The following is a 25,094-nucleotide window of genomic DNA, read 5'->3' as shown; positions in this document are numbered from 1 at the left end:
GCCATAATAATTCGGCGGGCTGCCCTGCACTTCCAACAGTAGTCCAACTGGTAGTCTGCTACCTGCATGGTGAGAGGATGCATCTATATGCACTCCTTAGTGAGTAAGTATATGGCCGTTTTCTGTGATTGTAATTAGCCCCTGACATTTTATGAAGTGTGGGTCATTTTAAAATTGAAAGATAAAATGTAGCTCTTTATGATAAATTTTGATAATCCTTATATAGACAATAAACTCTTAAATTCTAAATCTGTGTCCCAAACCATCACCAATTATCTGTTTAAAAGAAAAAAGTTTAATGGTAAATTTGGCCATGATCATGAAAGCAAGGAATCATCTGAATTATAAGGTGTGCTTATATGTAATTAGATGTGTGCTGTGTTGTATTTAAAGGACCTGTAAAATGGCAGATTATGCCAAAGCACTCCTTTGAATGCTCATTCGCCTTGGGAATCAGACCATGTAAAGAGACCAACAATCAGTTGACAAACTGTCATTCGTTGGCAGATCACTTAATTTCAGCTAGCATAAATATTTGTTGGCTGATCGTTCAATTTCATAAATTTCAGCTAGCATAAAAATACTACAATATACGGCCGGCCTAGCAATCATTTTACCCCATAAGCTAATTCTCAGTCCATGTAAAAGAAAGTGAAATGAGCGTCAATTGATGTGTGTGGATTGGTGTTCCTTAGAATAGTCAGAGAATTCAGAGAAGGACCCTAAGAGATCTTCAAAGAGAACAAACGTATTGATCAATCTACTATTTGCTATCAACAAATAATTAGGAATGTGCAGTCATCTAGAATGTCATTAAGATGAGGGGGGCATGTAATAATGATGTGGGCTGCCAGGTTCTAGGAGCACTTAACTTAAGTGCAATTAAATGATAAATTAATTGTCTGTCTGATGGCTATTATGCAGAACTTCAGGGACAGAGGGTGGCGGTAGTAAGAAGACTATTATTATTGTTAATATACAGTATTTTTTTCGAAATTTAACCAGACTCGGTTGAGCCAGTGGTGCCGAAAAGCATAGTACTTAGAGATAAAGCCTAGCTCAATACATGTATTATCATTGGTATCTGCTTCTGGAAGTAGTTATTGTCTTGAAGAAAAAGTGGACTCCTTACTGGCTTGGCACTGGTTAGGCACAACTTTGATTGGGTCACTCATCATACAGTTCCCAGCAGCCTCTATTCCATGGGCATTCAACTCTTCTGGTGGACTTGGGCATATCCAGGCAACGGCTCAGCGCTGTTAGGGGCAATTCTTCATGATGCTGGCTTTGTCTGCTTATTTGACTGTAAGGCGGCAGGTGCAGGGCTTCCCCGGTTTTCCGGGTCGGTGTTAGCCTGGCGGACATAGGCCTATCCTGATTCCCGAGAAGATAGTGTCAGAGCGCGTTCCACAAGAAAGGTCATGGTCCCTTTCTCTTTATATGTGGGTGGTTGGGACATAAGAGACTCATGACCCAGTTCCGGCCACGCTGGTTAAGGTGAAGGCCGAGTCTTGAAATAGGCCCAATTAGCAGCCATGGCCTGTAGGTTTTGGGAATAGTTAACATAGACTGCAGGAGTTGCCATTGCTAAATAAAATGTGATGTTTATTAAATGCATAGGGTCCAAAAGGTAATTATTAGAGATGAGCGAGCACCAAAATGCTCGGGTGCTCGTTACTCGGGACAAAAATTTCTCGATGCTCGAGGGTTCGTTTCGAATAACGAACCCCATTGAAGTCAATGGGCGACCTGAGCATTTTTGTATATCGCCGATGCTCGCTAAGGTTTCCGTTTGTGAAAATCTGGGCAATGCAAGAAAGTGATGGGAACGACACAGCAACGGATAGGGCAGGCAAGGGGCTACATGTTGGGCTGCATCTTAAGTTCCCAGGTCCTACTATTAAGCCACAATAGCGGCAAGAGTGGGCCCCCCCCTCCCAACAATTTATACTTCTGAAAAGCCCTCATTAGCAATGCATACCTTAGCTAAGCACCACACTACCTCCAACAAAGCACAATCACTGCCTGCATGACACTCCGCTGCCACTTCTCCTGGGTTACATGCTGGCCAACCCCCCCCCCCCCCGCACGACCCAGTGTCCACAGCGCACACCAAACTGTCCCTGCGCAGCCTTCAGCTGCCCTCATGCCACGCCACACTCATGTCTATTTATAAGTGCGTCTGCCATGAGGAGGAACCGCAGGCACACACTGCAGAGGGTTGTCACGGCTAGGCAGCGACCCTCTTTAAAAGGGGCAGGGCTATAGCCCACAATGCTGTACAGAAGCAATGAGAAATATAATCCTGTGCCACCGCCATCAGGAGCTGCACACGTGGGCATAGCAATGGGGAACCTATGTGCCACACACTATTCATTCTGTCAAGGTGTCTGCATGCCCCAGTCAGACCGCGTTTTTTTATAAATAGTCACAGGCAGGTACAACTCCGCAATGGGAATTCCGTGTGCACCCTCAGAATGGGTGGCTCCCTGGAACCCACCAGCTGTACATAAATGTATCCCATTGCAGTGCCCTGGACAGCAGAGCTAACGTCAGATTAAATGCAGGTGGGCTTCGGCCCACACTGCATGCCCCAACCTGACCAGGGTTTTTAATTCATAGACACAGGCAGGTACAACTCCCTATTGTGAAGTCCCTGTGGACCGACAGCATGGGTGGGTGCCAGGAAGCCACCGGCGGCACATAAATATATCCCATTGCATTGCCCATCACAGCTGAGGTAATGTCATGTTTAATGCAGGTGGACTTCGGCCCACACTGCATGCCCCAGTCAGACTGGGATTCTTTAGAAGTGGAGACATGCAGTTACAACTCCGTGTGGACCGACAGCATGGGTGGCTCCCTGGAACCCACCGGCGGTACATAAATATATCCCATTGCAGTGCCCACCACAGCTGAGGTAATGTCATGTTTAATGCAGGTGGGCTTCGGCCCACACTGCATGCCCCAGTCAGACTGGGGTTCTTTAGAAGTGGACATATGCAGTTACAACTCCGTGTGGATCGGCAGCATGGGTGGGTCCCAGGAAGCCACCGGCGGTACATAAATATATCCCATTGCAGTGCCCACCACAGCTGAGGTAATGTCATGTTTAATGCAGGTGGGCTTCGGCCCACACTGCATGCCCCAGTCAGACTGGGGTTCTTTAGAAGTGGACATATGCAGTTACAACTCCGTGTGGATCGGCAGCATGGGTGGGTCCCAGGAAGCCACCGGCGGTACATAAATATATCCCATTACAGTGCCCTTTAATGCAGGTGGGCTAAAAATTACTAGGATTACAATGTAGGCGAGGGCCCAAAAAAATTGGTGTACCAACAGTACTAATGTACCTCAGAAAAATTGCCCATGCCCAACCAAGAGGGCAGGTGAAACCCATTAATCGCTTTGGTTAATGTGGCTTAATTTGTAACTAGGCCTGGAGGCAGCCCAGTTAAAATAAAAATTGGTTCAGGTGCAAGTTTCAACGCTTTAATGAGCATTGAAACGTATAAAAATTGTTTACAAAAATTATATGACTGAGACTTGTGGGCCTAAGAAAAATTGCCCGTTCGGTGTGATTACGTGAGGTTTCAGGAGGAGGAGCAGGAGGAGGAGGATGAATAGAATACACAGATTGATGAAGCTAAAAGGTCCCCGTTTTTGATGGTGATAGAGAATGATGCTTCCATCCGCGGGTGCAGCCTACGTATTGCTTAGGTATCGCTGCTGTCCGCTGGTGGAGAAGAGAAGTCTGGGGAAATCCCGGCTTTGTTCATCTTGATGAGTGTAAGCCTGTCGGCACTGTCGGTTGACAGGCGGGTACGCTTATCCGTGATGATTCCCCCAGCCGCACTAAACACCCTCTCTGACAAGACGCTAGCCGCAGGACAAGGAAGCACCTCCAGGGCATACAGCGTGAGTTCAGGCCACGTGTCCAGCTTCGACACCCAGTAGTTGTAGGGGGCAGAGGCGTCACCGAGGACGGTCGTGCGATCGGCTACGTACTCCCTCACCATCCTTTTACAGTGCTCCCGCCAACTCAGCCTTGACTGGGGAGCGGTGACACAGTCTTGCTGGGGAGCCATAAAGCTGGCAAAGGCCTTGGAGAATGTTCCCCTGCCTGCGCTGTACATGCTGCCTGATCTCTGCGCCTCCCCTGCTACCTGGCCCTTGGAACTGCGCCTTCTGCCACTAGCGCTGTCGGATGGGAATGTTACCATCAGTTTGTCCGCCAGGGTCCTGTGGTATAGCATCACTCTCGAACCCCTTTCCTCTTTGGGTATGAGAGTGGAAAGGTTCTCCTTATACCGTGGGTCGAGCAGTGTGTACACCCAGTAATCCGTAGTGACTAGAATGCGTGTAACGCGATGGTCACGAGAAAGGCATCCTAACATGAAGTCAGCCATGTGTGCCAGGGTACCTGTACGCAACACATGGCTGTCCTCACTAGGAAGATCACTTTCAGGATCCTCCTCCTCCTCCTCCTCCGGCCATACACGCTGAAAGGATGACAGGCAAGCAGCATGGGTACCCTCAGCAGTGGGCCAAGCTGTCCCTTCCCCCTCCTCCTCATGCTCCTCCCCCTCCTCCTCCTCCTCCTCAACGCGCTGAGATATAGACATGAGGGTGACTATCCAGCGACATACTGTCTTCCCCCGCCTCCGTTTCCGAGTGCAAAGCGTCTGCCTTTATGCTTTGCAGGGAACTTCTCAAGAGGCATAGCAGAGGAATGGTGACGCTAATGATTGCAGCATCCTCGCTCACCATCTGGGTAGACTCCTCAAAGTTTCCAAGGACCTGGCAGATGGCTGCCAACCAGGCCCACTCTTCTGTAAAGAATTGAGGAGGCTGACTCCCACTACGCCGCCCATGTTGGAGTTGGTATTCCACTATAGCTCTACGCTGCTCATAGAGTCTGGCCAACATGTGGAGCGTAGAGTTCCACCGTGTGGGCACGTCGCACAGCAGTCGGTGCACTGGCAGATTAAACCGATGTTGCAGGGTCCGCAGGGTGGCAGCGTCCGTCTTGGAGTTGCGGAAATGTGCGCTGACCCGGCGCACCTTTCCGAGCAGGTATGACAAGTGTTGGGTAGCTTTTCAGAAAGCGCTGAACCACCAAATTAAAGACATGGGCCAGGCATGGCACGTGCGTGAGGCTGCCGAGCTGCAGAGCCGCCACCAGGTTACGGCCGTTGTCACACACGACCATGCCCGGTTGGAGGCTCAGCGGTGAAAGCCAGCGGTCGGTCTGCTCTGTCAGACCCTGCAGCAGTTCGTGGGCCGTGTGCCTCTTCTCTCCTAAGCTGAGTAGTTTCAGCACGGCCTGCTGACGCTTGCCCACCGCTGTGCTGCCACACCGCGCGACACCGACTGCTGGCGACATGCTGCTGCTAACACATCTTGATTGCGAGACAGAGGAGGAGGAGGAGGAGGAGGGTGCTTTAGTGGAGGAAGCCTACACCGCCGCAGATACCAGTACCTAGCTGGGGCCCGCAATTCTGGGGGTGGGTAGGACGTGAGCGGTCCCAGGCTCTGACTCGGTCCCAGCCTCCACTAAATTCACCCAATGTGCCGTCAGGGAGATATAGTGGCCCTGCCCGCCTGTGCTTGTCCACGTGTCCATTGTTAAGCGGACCTTGGCAGTAACCGCGTTGGTGAGGGCGCGTACAATGTTGCGGGAGACGTGGTCGTGCAGGGCTGGGACGGCACATCGGGAAAAGTAGTGGCAACTGGGAACCGAGTAGTGCGGGGCCGCCGCCGCCATCATGCTTTTGAAAGCCTCAGTTTCCACAAGCCTATACGGCAGCATCTCCAGGCTGATCAATTTGGCAATGTGCACGTTTAACGCTTGAGCGTGCGTGTGCGTGGCGGCGTACTTGCGCTTGCGCTTAAACAGTGGCGCTAGCGACGTCTGGACGCTGCGCTGAGAGACATTGCTGGATGGGGCCGAGGACAGCGGAGGTGAGGGTGTGGGTGCCGGCCAGGAGACGGTAGTGCCTGTGTCCTCAGAGGGGGGTTGGATCTCAGTGGCAGGTTGGGGCACAGGGGGAGAGGCAGTGGTGCAAACCGGAGGCGGTGAACGGCCTTCGTCCCACCTTGTGGGGTGCTTGGCCATCATATGCCTGCGCATGCTGGTGGTGGTGGCTCCCCAGCTGATCTTGGCGCGACAAAGGTTGCACACCACTGTTCGTCGGTCGTCAGGCGTCTCTGTGAAAAACTGCCACACCGTAGAGCACCTTGGCCTCTGCAGGGTGGCATGGCGCGAGGGGGCGCTTTGGGAAACAGTTGGTGGATTATTCGGTCTGGCCCTGCCTCTACCCCTGGCCACCGCACTGGCTCGGCCTGTGCCCACACCCTGACTTGGGCCTCTGCGTCCTCGCCCACGTCCACGTCCTCTAGGCCTACCCCTACCCCTCAGCATGCTGTATTACCAGTAGTGCAGAAACAGAACGCTGTAATTAAATGTGCCACTTATTGGCCTGTGGTTGGAGGCTGACTTCTCTTATGGAACGCACAGCAGAGCCAGGAAAGAATTTTGCGCAAGCCTGCTGTAACACTTAGCTGGCTGCGTATGAATTAGGACAATTACCCCCAGCAGAGACCCAGTACACGGAGGACGGTCACAGGCAGCCCAAATAGATTTTTTTTCCCAAATGTTTTTGGAAAGGCCCACTGCCTATATACACTAAATATGTCTTCTGTCCCTGCCTCACCACTACTGGCCCTGGACTATGTAAAATTACTGCAGACTGTTGCACTGTGGACAGGAATACAACGGTGATGTAACAGCCAACACAGAGCCAGGAAAGAATTTTGCGCAAGCCTGCTGTAACACTTAGCTGGCTGGGTATGAATTAGGACAACTACCCCCAGCAGAGACCCAGTACACTGAGGACGGTCACAGGCAGCCCAAATAGATTTTTTTCCCAAATGTTTTTGGAAAGGCCCACTGCCTATATACACTGTATATAGCTTCTGTCCCTGAGTCACCACTACTGGCCCTGGACTATGTAAAATTACTGTAGACTGTTGCACTGTGGACAGGAATACAGCAGTGATGTAACAGCCAACACAGAGCCAGGAAATAATTTTGCGCAAGCCTGCTGTAACACTTAGCTGGCTGCGTATGAATTAGGACAACTACCCCCAGCAGAGACGCAGTACACTGAGGATGGTCACAGGCAGCCCAAATAGATTTTTTTTCCCAAATGTTTTTGGAAAGGCCCACTGCCTATATACACTGTATATAGCTTCTGTCCCTGCGTCACCACTACTGGCCCTGGACTATGTAAAATTACTGCAGACTGTTGCACTGTGGACAGGAATACAGCGGTGATGTAACAGCCAACACAGAGCCAGGAAAGAATTTTGCGCAAGCTTGCTGTAACACTTAGCTGGCTGCGTATGAATTAGGACAACTACCCCCAGCAGAGACCCAGTACACTGAGGATGGTCACAGGCAGCCCAAATAGATTTTTTTTCCCAAATGTTTTTGGAAAGGCCCACTGCCTATATACACTAAATATGTCTTCTGTCCCTGCCTCACCACTACTGGCCCTGGACTATGTAAAATTACTGCAGGGCGCAATGCTCTGCACGGCCGATATACAAAAAAAAAAAAAAAGTGCAACACTGCAAAAAGCAGCCTCCACACTACTGCACACGGTCAGATGTGGCCCTAAGAAGGACCGTTGGGGTTCTTGAAGCCTACAATAACTCCTAACACTCTCCTTATAGCAGCTCCAGCATCAGCAGCACTTTCCCTGATCTCTGTCAGAATGCATCTGTGGCGAGCCGCGGGAGGGGCCGATTTATATACTCGGGTGACACCTGATCTCACCAGCCACTCACTGCAGGGGGGTGGTATAGGGCTTGAACGTCGCAGGGGGAAGTTGTAATGCCTTCCCTGTCTTTCTATTGGCCAGAAAAGCGCGCTAACGTCTCAGAGATGAAAGTGAAAGTAACTCGAACATCGCGTGGTGCTCGTTTCGAATAACGAGCATCTCGAACACGCTAATACGCGAACGAGCATCAAGCTCGGACGAGTACGTTCGCTCATCTCTAGTAATTATATATTTTTATAGCAATGTTTTGGACTTGATCTGTACTTCTTCAGGCTAGGGAAAATGAGGGATAATAGATGAGTAAAATCTCTTATACATGAGGAAACCAGTGGGCGGAGGTCCAAAAGGTTACTAGCAGACGACAAGGTGGAAGTACAAGTGAAGTAGTCCCCTTCCAGATAGAATATTTCACTCATCTACTATGCCTCATTCTCCCAATAGACTGACAACATAGCACGTCTGTGGTGCAGTTTTCTTCTGCTTTTGAATTGTGTGTTTCTGCAATATTTTAGCAACCCTACTCGGTGCGGAAACCCAAATCTTATACCGCATCACTATGTAAGAAAGCCCCACCTTCCAGAACACTGATTACATTTTGCAATATCTTAACTTTTTTTTTTTAAAAAGAGACAGCACTATAAATAATTTTGGCATAAAAAAATCTTGATCAATTTCCACAATATTTAATAATTTTGACAATGTTTGAAGAAATCAACACTTTTTCACCTGGTTGACCTGCCTATGTAATCCCTTACACTCTAAGGGCGCAGTCAGATGAGCATGTTTTTTTGCATGCTTATGTGCGCAAAAAGAAATGTGCTCCTTGCATATGCTGAAAACATGTGACCGGGCAAAGTTTCATATGCGCAGCACATGACATTTTGCCCATTTACTGGAGCAGCTGGGCTTGGAGTAGCACAGCTGCTCCATGCAAAGAGAGAAGAAGCCCTGCAGGGCTTCGGGATTTCCCCAGAGCAGAGGGACAGTGAGCAGAGCTAGGAAGGGGTTTGCCCAGAGCAGGGAGAGATGGAGCCAGAGCAAGGGGAGATGCAGCGGGGCTTTGAGGCAACCCCCCATGGTTCCACTCACTATCCCTGCCCAGGGGAAATTCCCCATAGCAGTACTGTCTGTCTCTGCTATGGAGAAATCCCGAGGGCTTCCCTCTAGAGTGTGGGAGGAGGGGCAGGGCTAAAGACACCTGCCCCCTAAGTTCTGCCCCTAGCCACTCCCCTCCATAGTTTGCTGTGGGGATTCTCACAGAGGCGTGGCTTGGGGGCAGGTACCTCTAGCCCCACCCCTCCTCTCACACTCTCAGGGGAAGCCCTGAAACCCCACCCCTCTCTTTCTCCCCACTAGAGGGAATTCCTTTCAGGAGAGAGGTTGAGGGACTCCTCTACTGCCCCCCACTGCTGGGTAATTTGCAAGCAGGGGACCAGTAGGAATACCCTGCTGCTTACAGCGGGACATTTAAAAGGTGCTGCCCAGAAGCACATTTTAAATGTCCCGTTGCAAAATCCTGTAAGTCCCCGTGGGGATTAACGGAACCTTTAGGGAGTCATCCCATCCCTGTGGGTACTAACAGGAGTTAACAGCAGGACATTTAATAAGTGCTTTTGGCCAGCACCTTTTAAATGCCCTGCTGTAAGCAGTGGGGGATCTATTCCCAGTACAGGAGTTTCCATTAACTCCTGCTCCTATATGATATATTGCATATTCTATCTTTTTTAGGTAAACGCTGTTTTGCGATGCTAATTCCTCGCATATAAACGCTTCTGTAACAACCCATTGGTTCTTTTAGAAGCGTTCATTTTCAACGCACATAAAATGCGCTCGTCTGACTGCGCCCTAAATCACGTTTAACCTACTTGTACAGGTTTTAAAGGCCAAAGTTAGGAACCCCTCCAATAATGTTCACCTGGATGGAATCACATCTTTTAATCAAAATATGCATTAAGAACCTTTGCATTTTATGTGGTTAGTATAAACAACAGTCTAATTTTATTCAGATACTAAATGTGTTTGAGTGCTGAAGCATGTGTTTCTGTAACCTGCCTGTACAGGTCCTTACATAACATCAACATTTTTTAATTAGATTTATTGGTTATGAGTCCTTGTAAACTATCAAGAAGAAAAGATTATGGAAACTTTTACACATACTTTAAAAGGTTAAGAGAGGGAGTGTGACTAAAAGAGCAATAAAATGCATCAAACTTTGTAAAAATGTATACCTTTTTTGCACAAAATATTATTGTATATATACACTAGTCAAAAGGTAGCGTAAGAAAAAGTGTCCAACACATTAGGGAAATAGCACCATTAGTGTGACACATGCACCATTTTCTAAAAAATGTATATGCTATCTATCTATCTATCTATCTATCTATCTATCTATCTATCTATCTATCTATCTATCTATCTATCTATCTCTCTATCTCATATCTATCTATCTATCTCCTATCTATCTACCTATCTATCTATCTATCTCATATCTATCTATCTATCCATCCATCTATCTCCTATCTATCTATCTATCTATCTATCTATCTATCTATCTATCTATCTATCTATCTATCTATCTATCTATCTCCTATCTATCTATCCATCCATCTATCTCCTATCTATCTATCTATCTATCTCATATCTATCTATCTATCTCATATCTATCTATCTATCCATCCATCTATCTCCTATCTATCTATCTATCTATCTATCCATCCATCTATCTATCTATCCATCCATCCATCTATCTCATATCTATCTATCTCATATCTATCTATCTCATATCTATCAATCTCATATCTATCTATCTATCTATCTATCTATTTGATATTAATCATACTAGATTAATACCCTCTGCATTTAATTTATGTGTTCTTATCCTAACTATGCTAAAAAAAAGTAATAAAGTTGGCATTTAGTATTTCTGCTTTTGCTGTGTTATTAAACAGGAAAACCTAAGCCTAAGAAGCCGGTGAATCATCCTAAACCAATAACACCAGCTAAACCCGTAAAGCCAGTGCCAACTGTGGGAGAATCTTGCACATTCGACAAAGATTTTGTACCTGATGGAAAAACTGTAAAATTTGACTGTGTTACCTGGTATGTTAAGTCATCTTTATCTTATATACTAGTAATTGTTAGGAAATTATATAGCACCAGTGTTTATGGTGGCGCAATGCACCACACAGCTCTGCTACTTGTACATCACATACAGCTCTGCTACATACATTCTTCATACAACAAGGATGAAAAGCAGCACAGCAGAGTCCTGCACGCATATTAACATCTTCTTCCGCCCTTCTGCAACAATCAGCAATTCCAGCAACTGGATTGGTTGTTTGGGTTGGCTTCCAGCAACCTGATTGGTTGTTTTCACAATTCCAGCAATCTGATTGTTTGTTTGGGTTGGCTGATTCACAATTCCAGCAACCTGATTGTTTGTTTGGGTTGGCTGATTCACTATTCCAGCAACCTGATGGGTGATTGTTGCAGAAGTGCGGAAGAAGATGTTAATATGCGTCCTGCACACACTGATCACCCCCTGGTCTTGTGACCCCAGACTGCTCCCACACAGGTGACTGGTGACATGACAATGACATCATGACAGGTCCTGTAAACACATGGCTGCTGTAGATGTTCATTAGTATTCCATTCCCTACCAACCCCCACGGCCTCAGTTGCTATGGAATACTAACGAACACATAGCCAGACAGCAGCCGCATGCTTGCAGGACCTTTGATGATGTCACCGTCATGTGGTCGGGGGTGGATCATGTAAATCACTCAATGGGGATGAAGGACCTTTGATTACATCACCGTCATGTGATCAGGGGCAGAGCATGTAACTCACTCACTCTTGCTCCACCCCTGATCATCTGGAGTGAGTGAGTTACATCTTCCGCCCCAAATCACAGGACAGTGACATCATCACTGGTCCTTGATCCGGAGGTCATCCCGAGTGCGTGTGTTATGCATTCCCTACAAAACCCCGCAGCTTCAGCTGCTATGGAATAGGACCTGTGATGACGCCATCATCATGTGATCAGGGGCGGAGCATGTAACTCACTGACTTGGGATAAAGGACCTTTGATGATGCCACCATCATGTGATCAGGGACAGAGCATGTAACTCACATGGACGGACAAGTGGTCCTTAGTAGTTTGATGTAGGCTTGTCATAAGAGCTAGAATATAGAAGAGTAGTCTCTGTCATTATGTATCTTGCAACCTTGTCTTTCATTGCTCTTGTATATGCTCTATAAACATGAATGGTCTAGCTGCATTCGGAGCACATGATAATAAATTATTACTGACTCAATGTCTCCTCTGACACAGATCCATATCACATGCAGTGTGGTTTCTTTGTTCTAAACATATCAGGTATAGAGTAAGAAAAGAAAAAAAAATGAAAAATTATATTATATTTAAGGCACACTAAATTATGCTATGGTTTAACTTTTTAGTACCTGCAATGATGGTGCTCTGACCTGTGTCAAAAATCAGAACTGCCAAGGTAATTTAATTATTTTCTCTCATTTCAATTACTGATCTATTTAACTAGTTAAGAATACACACTGAAAAAAATATTTATCTGCCTGTCTGTCTCTGTCTGTCTGTCTGCCTGCTTCTATGTCTGTCTGTCTATCTGTCTGCCTATATATGCAGTGCAATACCTTGGGGTTAGTCCACTCACTGGATCAGCATCCACTTGGCAAAATGCTTGGCACACACTCACAGGAACTTAGCCCAACTGCAGAGACCCTCTTTAACCCTTTCATGACAAAGAGTCATTGATGCTCCTGTGTCCAGGTCATGTTCTGGAGTTCTGCTATTCCTACTTTCAAAAAATCCTAACTTTTTCATTTTTCAAATGACATATCTACACAAGGGCTTGTTTTTTGCAGGATGAGTTCTATTTTTGAATGGCACCATTTGACGTTCCATATTATGTGTTGAAAGACTTTTAAAAATTTCTAAGTGGGGTGAAGGGGGAAAAAACAAAATTGCACCATTTTGGGAAGGGAGGTTTTTTTTTACAGCAATCATAGTGTAGTAAAAATGATACATTGCCTTTATCCTGTGGGTCAGTACGAGTACAGAGAAACCAAATTGATACAGGTTTTTATATAGTAATTAGAGATGAGCGAACACCAAAATGCTCGGATGCTCGTTACTTGAGCCGTGCTTTTTGTAATGCTCGAGAGCTCGTTTCGAGTAACGAACCCCATTGAAGTCAATGGGAGTCCGAGCATTTTTCAATAGAGCCACGGCTGCTGCCGAATGAATGACAGGCAAGAGCTGCCTATGATTGGCTGAGTGCCTCAGCCAATCACAATCAGCTTTTTCAGCAGGCGGGGATTTTAAATCCCTGCCTGCTCCAAGAACAGGAACAATATGCAAAAAGTCAGGGTAGCGCTCCCAGAGGATATCGGTGACTTATATCATGGTTATATTAATAAAATAAAGCCTCACTCACCCGGTGCACAGTGAAGATCCTATTTAATAGGATCCTCACTCACACCCCTTGTCCGGATCGTCTTATAAGCACTGTGCCTTTAATTCCCTGGTGTCCTGCTGGGCCAGTCAGCTGGGGAGCTGCGTTCGTCCTCCGTCTCTCAATCAGAGAGCCACTCAGAAAAGTCCGTGTTTAGGAAAAAATGGATCCGCGCTCCGAGAATTGGCACTTACTCAAGTTTATTTACACACTACGCGTTTCGTCCCTCCGTGGGGACTTTTTCAAGTGTGGCACTACATTAAAAACACAGTCTATTTATAATAAAAACTACATACCTTCTCTTCATGTGGTCTGCTCTGTCACGGGACTTTTTAATTTTTTGGATCTCACAACTGGGTTAAGTTTTTTCTAACTTTTAATATTTTTTTATTTTTATAATAATTAAAAACATCTTTATTTTACCTTTAGTCAAGTTATTTTTACTTTTTTATAAGTCCCCGCTGGGGACTTGAATTAGTGATTGCTTATACAGTATAATGCAATACTATGGTATTTCATTATACTGTATTTTAACAGGTTGCCTACTTAACACATGCCACAGACATGTCTATATTAGGCAAACAATCATGGCAGACCAGGGGGCCTTCAGAAGGCCACAGGCTGCCATGACACCCGGACGGCAACCCTGCGATCTTATCGTGGCTGACTGTTCAGGACTAGAGATGAGCGAACCTACTTGGCCACGCGCCTTTTTCGCCCGAGCACCGCGATTTTCGAATACTTCCGTACTCGGGCGAAAAGATTCGGAGGGCGCCGTGGATGAGTGGGGGGTTGCAGCGGGGAGTGGGGGGGGAGAGGGAGAGACAGAGGGCTCCCCCCTGTTCCCCGCTGCTACCCCCCGCTCCGACACGTCTTCCCCCGCCCCCCGAATCTTTTCACCCGAGTACGGAAGTACTCGAAAATCGCGGTGCTCGATCGAGTAATTACTCGAAACGAGTAGGTTCGCTCATCTCTATTCAGGACATTTAAATCCCAATTGGGACATATAAATGCCACTGTCAGAATTCTGTTTGCTTGCATTATTTTAGGTTTCCATTTTTTCTACATACCATTTATATGCCACTTCCCCAGGAACACTGTACATTCATTCTGTGTAATTAGTGCCACCTCTGGGGGTATATGTGTTTCCTTCATGCAACAAACAAACCTTTACGTCTGGTATATTTATACATGTGATCATGAGTTCTGTACTTTACATGACTACTCAGTCTACTATAGTAGGGCTGCAATGTAATTATTTTCGTTGTATAATGTTCTGTGCATTATGTATTTTAGGGGTCTGCTCGGTGACTAGTTTCCAGATGATTCGCACTTTTGATGGGACATTGTATGAAGCTCCCGGTGGTTGTAATTACATTTTGGTCAAGACCCCTGCCTTCACTATCAGCTTGAGCAATAAACTCTGTTCTGAGCTGTATGGTAACATATATGTAGGCATTTCACTACTATGGGGTATTATACAAGCCCAAACTTTTTTTTACTTTTACAATACTGGTACATTCTTTTATTTGCTCCTGCATTTTAGGATCAAGATGCAGTTTGTATTGAATCAGTGGAAATCTACATCCCATCAAAAGTCAACATCAAACTACGTTATGATGGAACAATCTTGTCAGCTGGAGCAACCACAGTTCTTCCTTTTTCCATTTTAGGTATGGGAATATCGGCATCTGAAATATTATTGAACATGAAGGCCACACCACCAGCAGAGCTCTTGAGATGAAGACCTCTTGTAGAGAGGGAAAAACCTTAGTGCTCACCTGTTAAATGAGGCCTTTAAACATCAAGTCTCTTAGTATTATTGCCATTCTGTCAACTACATAATTAATATATGAATTATCTTTCTTTCCAGACACTATTACTGTCTTAAGAAGCTCTTCCACATTCTTGGATGTGGCAAGCCCATTGTTTAACTTACAATATGACCTTAATCTTAACCGTCTATATGTTATCCTTGATGCGAGCTACAAAGGCAAAACCAAGGGCTTGTGTGGTACTTATAATGACAATCGTAATGATGATTTCACGTAAGTTGGTTTCACGGTACCCAAATAATAATGACTTATGCTATAATGCATGGGAAATTTAAGGCTCTCAGAAAAGTAAAAAACCTTTTCTCAGTTTTACTCCATCATTCTTACTAGCGAAGATTTCAAAAGCTATCAATTGTTAAAGGAAAACTCTAGGCCAAACTGGTTCACCTTGTTATGCCTAAGTGCATAAGGGAATGTTATGCCTAAGGACAGTGCATAATGGGAGTTGAGCAGGACACAGGGACTCTTTCAATGCCTCTGTAATGCACTGTCCTTTTTGTTATTTTTCCTATGGCAAAATCTATGTTCTGGTTTTGCTGTAAGTTCTCCTTAAAGAAAAATTTTCAGTTTAATTTTCCATTTATTATAGTGTTTACAGCTCATGACTTAAAAAGAACCTGTCACATCCCCACAGCACTATAAATTACGTTATGGCGCTGTTAGAGGGACATGACAGGGAGCTGGGTGATGTATTTTTTTATACTCTCCTGCTTCCTGGATCCCATGATGGCATCAAAATCCGATTCTTTTTAGAGTCCTGTGCGAGCTCTCACATATAGGCTTCCATACAATGAGAATATGCGCATAGGACTTTGAAAAGAATCAGATTTTCGTGCCATGCACCGACTTTAGAGTGGGACAACACCGCTGGATTGTGAGAGCAGGTGAGTATAAAAAATACCTCACCAGCTCCCTGTCACATTCCCTAACAGCACCATAACTGTCACTTCTGACCTGAGCGTAATTCACACTACACCTTGGATGAACATGAAAAGGGGAATGCACACAAACAGACTGAACATTAAATGGGACTTACAAGTAGACATCCAACAACGACTGACAAACGCCAAAACACTTACCAAGAATCAAAACGCATAAGCAGATGGAATAGCTAAAGTATGTACGAGGTATTGGTTCATATTTTGGCCAAGATACTTAAGCTCACGAGCCCACGACAAGGGTCCTCGTTGTCTCATAAGTCCCTACTCTAAGAAGACAACTAAACCCCAGGAGTCCTGCTTACAAGTGAGGCAATTACCCCTATAGGGATGCGCATCTTGATTTTTCCTGCAAGAAAAATAAATTTTCCATTTAAGAAAGCTGTTGTCAAGTAATAAAACAGTAAGGTGTAAGAACATGGTGGATCAAAAAGTCATTGCCAATCACAATCTAAAAGAAATTGCTTTATTTAGCTTTTAAATGACTGACTAATCTCAAAATAATATCAGCCTAGCTCACGCATAGCACACTATCTGAGCTTTTGAACCCTAACTAGCTTTTTAAGGGTGAATAACACCTTTACTGAGGCCCTTCTTCAGCAGTCTAGCACTCATTACATTCAATCAAGTCCCTTCTGAATGAGACCACCTATCTGTCGCTAACTGGTCCACAGTTCACCTGCTTCCTGCAGGACATGAGCAGCACTTCCCTGATATAGGTTCTTCCTCTGGGAAGGGTCACTGATGTGTGGTCAAAGTCCTTCTCCACCCTGTTTTTGGGTAGCTCTCTAGCGCCCTCTGGGTTCACCTCCTCACAATAGATAAACCAAGGGTGAATTAAAATAATAATGGGATTTTTATTTTAAAAAGAAATAATGTTTGAATGCAGTACATATGCAATTTTTGTGTATCTTTTTTTCCTTTATTCATTACAGGAGCTCAAATGATATCACTGAGACAGTACCCACTTTCTTCATCGACTCATGGAAGACGGACTCCAAGTGTTCAGAACATGAAAAGGGATCGGAAGACAAAGGTTACTTTGATACTGTATAAAATGTAGCATTTAGAGAGAGTCACTTATATTTTTCATACCTTTTAAACACCTCGAGGTATAGTAACCTTCACAGCCTAACCAGCGGCAGACTAGCAGAATAAGAGATCAGGATGTCATTTTTCAGTTATTTCATTATATAAGAATAAATATTAGAACATACATTCATATAAATGGCGAAAAGCTACTTATCTCATCCACTAACGTTTAGGGCCTCCTACATACGCAGCTATGAGCGGGCTTCATGTTATGAGTATAAAGCAAATATGGCTCCCGTAGAGTTCTATGGCTATACCATAGTTTGATCATTTGATTTGGGGAACTTATATAACTGCCCTTCGTGGGTCAAATTGGCCAAAATTAGATTTTTCAAGAGTATATTTTTGACTTTGACCTAGATCTGATAGAGCTTGATATTGATGGCAACTTTACATTACACATCGATGTCAAGTAAAATAATTCAGTAAACAACATGCTGAAATACTCTTGTCATATAATAATAGTAGCTGGGATATAGAAGACTATGCTCATCTAGTTGAATGTGAAGCAATGGATTAGAATTAGAGATGAGCGAACATACTCGCTAAGGCACACTGCTCGAGCGAGTAGTGCCTTATTCGAGTACCTGCCTGCTCGTCTCTAAAGATTCGGCTGCCGGCGGGAGGCGGGGAGGAACGGAGGGGAGATCTCTCTCTCCCTCTCTGCCCCCTGCTCACCGCCGCAACTCGAATAAGGCACTACTCGGTCGAGTAGTTTGCTTTAGCGAGTATGCTCGCTCATCTCTAATTAGAATACATCTCCTGTTTTATTAGAATTGTATTTCTTGCTTACCTGATGGTCACCAATTTCTGTTTATTCCCCTATCAGATAAAACAGTAAATGCTGATTTGACCTGCTCGGTGGCCTTGGAAAGCTCCATCTTTGAAGACTGTGCTCTTCTGATTGACATCCACTCCTACAAAATCTCTTGTGCCAACAGTGTCTACAACATTAAAGAGATTGGACTTTGTACAGCTTTGGCAGACTATGCTTATCGCTGTGCTCGGGCAGGAATATTTGTCGCAGTTAGTTCTACATTTTCAGATTGCAGTAAGTTATATTTTTGAAAAATCAAACCATAGCAATGTAGTCAGTAGAGACTTTCGAGGAGTTTTATTAGTGTCATTATGCCAGCGTACTCGCATCACAGCATTAAAACAAATGGCATATCTACTGAGCGTCATACTTACCGCAGCTCCTCAGCAGTTTTAATAGCCCAAAGAGCACATTGTGCTTTTATACAAAAACTGTCGGTCAGCAATACATGCCATATTGGGGATTATGGGTCAAGTTACCATAGAAGCTAGGCATCCATAACTATAGCAGTAGCCCCGAAGGATCCATTGAGGTAAGATGGGACTAGTTCAGATTTACTTCACCTCATGCACGACATGACATGAACCAACACTGGGATCCTATTCTACACCAGCACTGCATATACAGAAGAAATCAGCTCAAGCATCACTACACCCTTCTAACTATGCATAGCCTTGGAAGAAAATGCCCCCTGACCACCATTTTTTTTTTATTTCAACTTCCAGCTCCGGTTTGTGAAGGGGATATGATTTTTATCACAGAAGATACATTCTCTCAAGAAGATTGTGCTGAATTCTCTACTGAACTTCTGAAAATTACATCTTCTATCCCTCTGAATGAAGCTTGTATCTGCCCTCCTGACCTCTACTACGATGCTTCTCTGAATACATGTGTACGCGGGTAAGGACACTTTGATGTTTTTAGCCTGGTCTTAGAAATGGTCATGTTTTGTATTCTAGACCCAATTACCTAGTAATGAGAAGAGCAACTTTTTCTCTTATGCTTCAAAATTGTCTTGATGATAATATACGTCTCGAGAACCCAACTGTTAACACAACACTTGATTTGATATAACACACTCTGTTATACACTAATATACATCTGTATTGTTTATGAGAAATTCAAAAATAGTTCTTCCCTTCCAGAGATTCTTGTCCTTGCTACAACAATAATCATCTGTATAAAATAGGAGAGATTATAACCCAATCCAATGGACAAACATGGTAAGGAATATATTAACTGAACACATTCATGGTTGTGTGCGTAAGTGGAATAGAAGTAAAGCGGTACAATATAGCTTATATAGGAAGCAGGGGCGTAACTATAGGGGATGTGGTTGCATCTGGGACCAGGAGGCTTAGGGGGCCATAAGGCCTCTCTTCTCCATATAGGGAGCCTAGTAGTATGAATAAAGGCCCAATTGGGCGCAATGATTATTGCTCAAAAATTGCTCAAAGCCGTCTTTGTGATAATCGTTGTGTCTAACTGCACTGACATCATATAGGTTTCGTTAACCAGTCCCTGATCGTTATCTTTCAGCATGCTGAAAGACAAAGATCAGCCTTATTAGGAGTTCACAGCGGGATACAGCTGATTCTATTGTTTCACAAGACGGGTATGAAGAACACAGCGGTCCAGCTTTCCTTTAGTCTATCTTTAACAAAGTGAAAGGAATCTGTCTCTACCTTTATGCTACCCTTCCTGAGGGTAGTATAAATAATGGCCCTTTTACACGGTCTAACAGTCATTTAAACGACTGCACGAGCGCTGACGTCACCGCTAAGGTCGCCAGCGCTCGTGCAGAGCGCTTAGACTGAAAGATCTTTTGCTGGATCATTGAGTTCTCGCTCAGTGCTTTACCTTTTAGCTAAGAATTTAAACATGAGAAGACAGCGATAGTTTTTTTTTTGCTGATTGAAAGTCATTCATAAACAACCGTGAACGAATAGTGAGCAATTTTTTTCGTATTTACACTGTATGATTATTGCTCAAATTCGTTCAGTTGAACACATTTTGAGCGATAATCGTTCCATGTAAAGGGGACATTAGTGACAGGCTCGCTAATTGAAACAAAATGTCTGTTTTATGTATCTGTGGAAGCATCTTGTTGGAAACGTATATTTTATCAGTAGCAGTTAGAGATGAGCGAACGTGCTCGGCCACGCCCCTTTTTCGCCCGAATACCGTGATTTTCGAGTACTTCCGTACTCGGGCGAAAAAATTCGGGGGTCGCCGTGGCGGCGCGGGGGGTTGCAGTGGGGGGGAGAGGGAGAGAGAGAGGGCTCCCCCCTGTTCCCCGCTGCTACCCCCCACGCCGCCACGCCTCTCCCTGCCCCCCGGTGCACCCGAGTACTTTTCACCCGAGTAGTGAAGTACTCGAAAATCGCGGTATTCGGGCGAAAAAGGGGCGGGGCCGAGCACGTTCGCTCATCTCTAGTAGCAGTACATACATAGAGGAGTTCAGGAAGTAGTCCTTGATAGTCATGAGTTGCAGGCTAGCCACTTACTGATTGCTGTCTGCCTATTACTGTGCCGACAGACAGCTGTCAATCAATAGTGGCAGGGTGAGGTGGACAGGACTATTCTGCAGCTCATGAATATCAAGGACTACTTTCTGTAGTCCTCTATGTATGTACTGCTATTGATAAAATGCAAATTGCTGACAAACTACTTCACAGATACATAAGACAGACATATCGTTGCAATCAGCGTGCCTGTCCCTTCTTTACGCTGGCTGTAGGAAGGGCAGCCTAAAGATGGTGACAGCTTCCCTTTAATTGACCACTCTATAATGGACTGATTGGTTGATATTTCTATGTCTGATTTATTTTGCATTTTAGCCCTTGTGAGAGATTATTGCAATGCGGTAACACAGAACAAACCACGCTAACTGGTAAGATACGCAAAATCCTGATCATTGTACTGTAATAATTCACAACCGATCTCACACTAGACACATATTTTGACAGAGATAGAAAAATGTCCTGAGAACGAAGTGTATTCAGATTGTTTGGTGGGCAGTGGGAAGTCTTGTGAGCTCTCCTGTAAGAACTTTGCCCTATTTGACCAGGGATGTATACTTGAATGCAAGCCTGGATGTGTCTGTAAATCTGGGTAAGTAAAGTTGCTTTTTTATATAATTCACAATACATAAATTGTACCTGATTTTGGTTTCCTGCTGATGATAAATATCAATATGCTTATTTTCGATTTACATGATTTTTTGCAGAAATGCAGTGTTTTCTGAAGTCTATTCCCAATAAAATATTTTTAAAGTAAATCACACCAGTAATATGAAACTAGAAAGCTCATATTTCTACAGAGGAGTTTAAACTATTGCTACCTTATCCTCAGGATAGGGCATGAATGGTTAATTGCCGGGGACCCACCGCTCCAGATTCCTGGCAATGAGCTAATCAGCCGACCTACTGTTAGTGTAGTGGGGCAGGACATCACCATAGTGGACGGGGGTGGAAGTGTCTTAGCTAGCTTCACTAGCTTTGAGATCAACAGGAGTTGAAGCAGCTATTACTCTTCTGTGTCCGACCCCGATGTCGGAGGTGGAAATGCTGAAAGTGTAATAGCCGGTTTCAGCTTGTCCGGATAGGATAACCTCTTTAAGAGATAGAAGAATAGGTCAGAGCAGTGTTTCCCAAAGTCCAGTTCTCATGATCCTCCAACAGATCATGACTTGAGGATATCCTGTAAAGAGAACACCTAGGGCAATGTCTGATACATTGACAATGATTACATCATCTGTGCATTACTATGGAAAGTCCTGAAAACCTGATCTGTTGGAGGGTTGTGAGGACTGGGGTTTGGCAAACACTGGGTTAGTGTGTTATTCAGTAGTGATACTGACCAATGTAAATGTGTTTGTTAGAATAAGAGGAACATGAATAATCTACTAAACTTTCCAATTGTTTTAGTCTTTTGAGGAGCGGTGATGGAAGCTGTTTACCATTAAATAAATGCCCTTGTACCCATGGAAATGAGATTTATAATCCAGGAGAAACACTGGCCCGGGACTGTAACACTTGGTAAGCCACCTCAGATATTAAAACTGTTCTCTAGGACATATATTATAGTAGATATACTAAATATATATAATATTATTCCTATACAGAATCCCACCATTTATTACATTTTAGTCAAAAGCTCATCTCTGCTTCATTTGCATATTTACAGATGTTATTAGTTCTTTAACCCCTTCCCCCTCCAGGACGTACATTTACGTCCTGGAGCGTCGGGGTGTGTATGCAGAGAGGTTGACGACCTCTCTGCATACAGCACGGGCGCCAGCTGTTTACTACAGCTGACACCCGCGGGCAATAGCCGCTATCGGTCGATCGTGGCTATTAACCCTTTAAATGCCGCTGTCAATCCGCAGTGAGATCGGGGGAGCCGTGCGGGTGTCATGGCAGCCGGGGGCCTTTTGAAAGGCCCCAGGGCTGCCTTAGCAGACTGCCTATCAAGCCATCCCCATGGGGTGGCTTGATAGACTGCCTGTCAAATGGCAGTATGACGTAATGCTATAGCATTATGTCATACTGCAGGAGCGATCAAAGCATCGCTGGTTGTAGTCATCCAGGGGGACTTTAAAGTAAAGTAAAGTAAAAAAAAAAACAATAAAGTTTTATTAATTGTAAAAATAAAAAAATAAAAAAAGTTATAAAAGTTTGAATCACCTCCCTTTTGCCATATCGATTATTAAAAAATCTAAATCATAAAATAAAAATACATGTTTGGTATCACCGCGTCTGATCTATCAAAGTAGCGCATTATTTTTACCGCACGGTGATCGTCGTCCGAAAAAAAAAAATAAGAACCCCAGAAATGCACTTTTTCAGTCACCTTGTCTCCCAGAAAAAACGCAACAAAAAGCGATTAAAAAGTCATATATATTCCAAATTGGTACTATCGGAAACTAAAGGACATCCTGCAAAAAATGAGCCCTCGCTCAACTACGTCGATGGAAAAAATAATAAAAAAGTTATTGTGCGCACAAGATGGCGGCAGAAAATAATTGAAAAAAAAATAAATGTCTTTGAAAAAAAAAAAGTGTAGTATAGTAAAAAAAAAAACTATACAAGTTTGGTATTGTAGCAATCATACCGACCCATAGAATAAAGTTATCATGTCGTTTTTGTTGCAGTTTGTGGGCCGTAAAAACAAGACGCACTGAAAGATGGCGGAATGTTGGTTTTTTTTTCATTTTACTCCACTTATAATTTTTTTTTTACGTTTTTCAGTACATTATATGGTACTTTAATAACATCATTGAAAAATACAACTCGTCTCACAAAAAACAAGCCCTCATACAGCAACATCGATGGATAAATAAAGGAGTTATGATTTTTTTTAAAGGGGGGGGGACGAACATGGAAAAAAAAAAGGGCCGCATCATGAAGGGGTTAAATCCGGGGACCCACCGCTCCGTATCGCTGGCAATGAGCTAATCAGTCGACCCACTGTTAGTGTAGTGGGGCAGGACATCGTCCTAGTGGACGGGAGTGGAAGTGCCTTAGCTCTAGGTTCACTAGCTTTGAGATCAACGGTGAACCCGTTGGGATGAAAATGCAGTCAGATCTAGAGGTAGCTTGTTAAAGGGCAGAGCAGCTGAGCAGAATGATGTATAGTTTAGTTGTAAAGATTCTGTATAACATGACTTTTATTAATCTAAAACTCTGCTAATTTTGGCTTTAGGAGTCCAGTGGGTGGTCTCACTCAATGACTGACAGCCTTCCATGTATAAATGTGCATGCAGAGATACCTGTTAAGCACTGAATAGGCCTGCCCGCTGGAGTCCTAAGCCCCACATCAGTAGAGCTTTAGATCACCAAAAGTCAAGTTATACAGAATCTTTGATCACAAAACTATATAACAATCTACTCATCTCCTCCTGCTCTATAACATGCTGCTTCCAGATTGGACTGCATTTTCAACCGGACAGACTCCCTTTAAGTACCTTTTTAAAATGTTAACATTAGTCCTATTGGACAATTTGAAAAATAGTCCCATAAATAGAATTCCATAAATGTAATTTCAAGTGATACTAAGTAAATTCTCAAAACTTATATCTGCGTTGTGTTATGTTTGTTTTCACTACAGTACATGTGAAAATGGAAAGTTTTCATGTACAAACAACCCCTGCAACAAAGTGTGCAATGCTTACGCTGGATCGCAATTCTTCCTTTTTGACAATCTCTGGAAGACTTTCGCCACAAAAGAGTGTTCAGTTGTGCTTACCGAGGTCAGTTCTTAAAATTTGGAATTTTTTTCTCAGAAATTGACAGGAAAAAAATAATGAAAGGTTTTTATGTATGGTTTATATATAGAATTATTTCTACCCTACTGTAATTTATCAGAATATTAGGAGTTCTGTGATCATATCAAAGCATGAGGCTACAGCTTCAAATATACAAATTGTTCTTTTATTTCTCTTCTAGTCTCGTAAAGGTGAAAGCCCAAACTTCAGAGTTGTCATGCAAAATACCCTACATGAAGCTATGGGAAGAGCTCTGCTTAAGAAGACTATTCATATCACATTTGGAGGAGCAAGCGTAGTGCTTAGTGAATTTGAAACCACAGTGGTAAGACTTAGGCATGATATCTAGTAAAGAAGTTTATCATGAATGTCTTGAAAGACAAGGAGAGAATTTAAATTTCTTTTATACATTGTGGAAATTGGCATCATTAGATCTTAGTAATAGCATTTATATCCCCCAATGCTAAATTTTTTCTAAGAGGGTCGAAATGAAATGAGTTTTAAGGGATTGTTAAGTTGTAAAATCCTGATCGCCTATCCTTATGAAGGGCCACAAATAGTAGATAGGAGGGCGTCTGTCACTCAGGATCCCGCTGATCAGCTGTTCTAGTTATGGTGCTCATGCACTGAACTGATTTCTACAGGAAGCAACCAGCTCCGTTCTCACTGCAGTGGTGAGACATGGTATTGCAGACAAGTTCTAATTCACTTCAATGGGAATTTGGCCAGTAATACCAAGTCTGGCCACTGCATTAGCAAAGAAGCACTAGCCCAGGGAACAGTTGATCGACGCGGTCATGGATGG

General features: G+C 44.1%; 1 protein-coding gene across 37 annotated transcripts in view; it reads left to right on the top strand.

Annotated features, from left to right (window-relative positions):
• LOC136632734 (otogelin-like) overlaps positions 1-25,094 on the top strand; it is a 157,463-nt gene that overhangs the window by 27,124 nt on the left and 105,245 nt on the right. For all 37 annotated transcript variants that reach the window (XM_066607835.1, XM_066607832.1, XM_066607867.1 and 34 more), the window contains 14 exons: positions 10,796-10,946; positions 12,309-12,358; positions 14,636-14,790; positions 14,886-15,012; positions 15,213-15,387; positions 17,048-17,148; positions 18,034-18,255; positions 18,747-18,921; positions 19,167-19,244; positions 20,862-20,914; positions 20,991-21,135; positions 21,951-22,061; positions 24,133-24,274; positions 24,471-24,614. In XM_066607835.1, coding sequence (XP_066463932.1) covers positions 10,796-10,946; positions 12,309-12,358; positions 14,636-14,790; positions 14,886-15,012; positions 15,213-15,387; positions 17,048-17,148; positions 18,034-18,255; positions 18,747-18,921; positions 19,167-19,244; positions 20,862-20,914; positions 20,991-21,135; positions 21,951-22,061; positions 24,133-24,274; positions 24,471-24,614 — 1,829 coding nt within the window. The remainder of the gene's footprint in view (positions 1-10,795; positions 10,947-12,308; positions 12,359-14,635; positions 14,791-14,885; positions 15,013-15,212; positions 15,388-17,047; positions 17,149-18,033; positions 18,256-18,746; positions 18,922-19,166; positions 19,245-20,861; positions 20,915-20,990; positions 21,136-21,950; positions 22,062-24,132; positions 24,275-24,470; positions 24,615-25,094) is intronic.

Source organism: Eleutherodactylus coqui, chromosome 6 (genome assembly GCF_035609145.1).
Source record: "Eleutherodactylus coqui strain aEleCoq1 chromosome 6, aEleCoq1.hap1, whole genome shotgun sequence".
NCBI classification, from domain to species: domain Eukaryota; kingdom Metazoa; phylum Chordata; class Amphibia; order Anura; family Eleutherodactylidae; genus Eleutherodactylus; species Eleutherodactylus coqui.
This window is presented reverse-complemented; position numbering and strand designations above follow the sequence as displayed.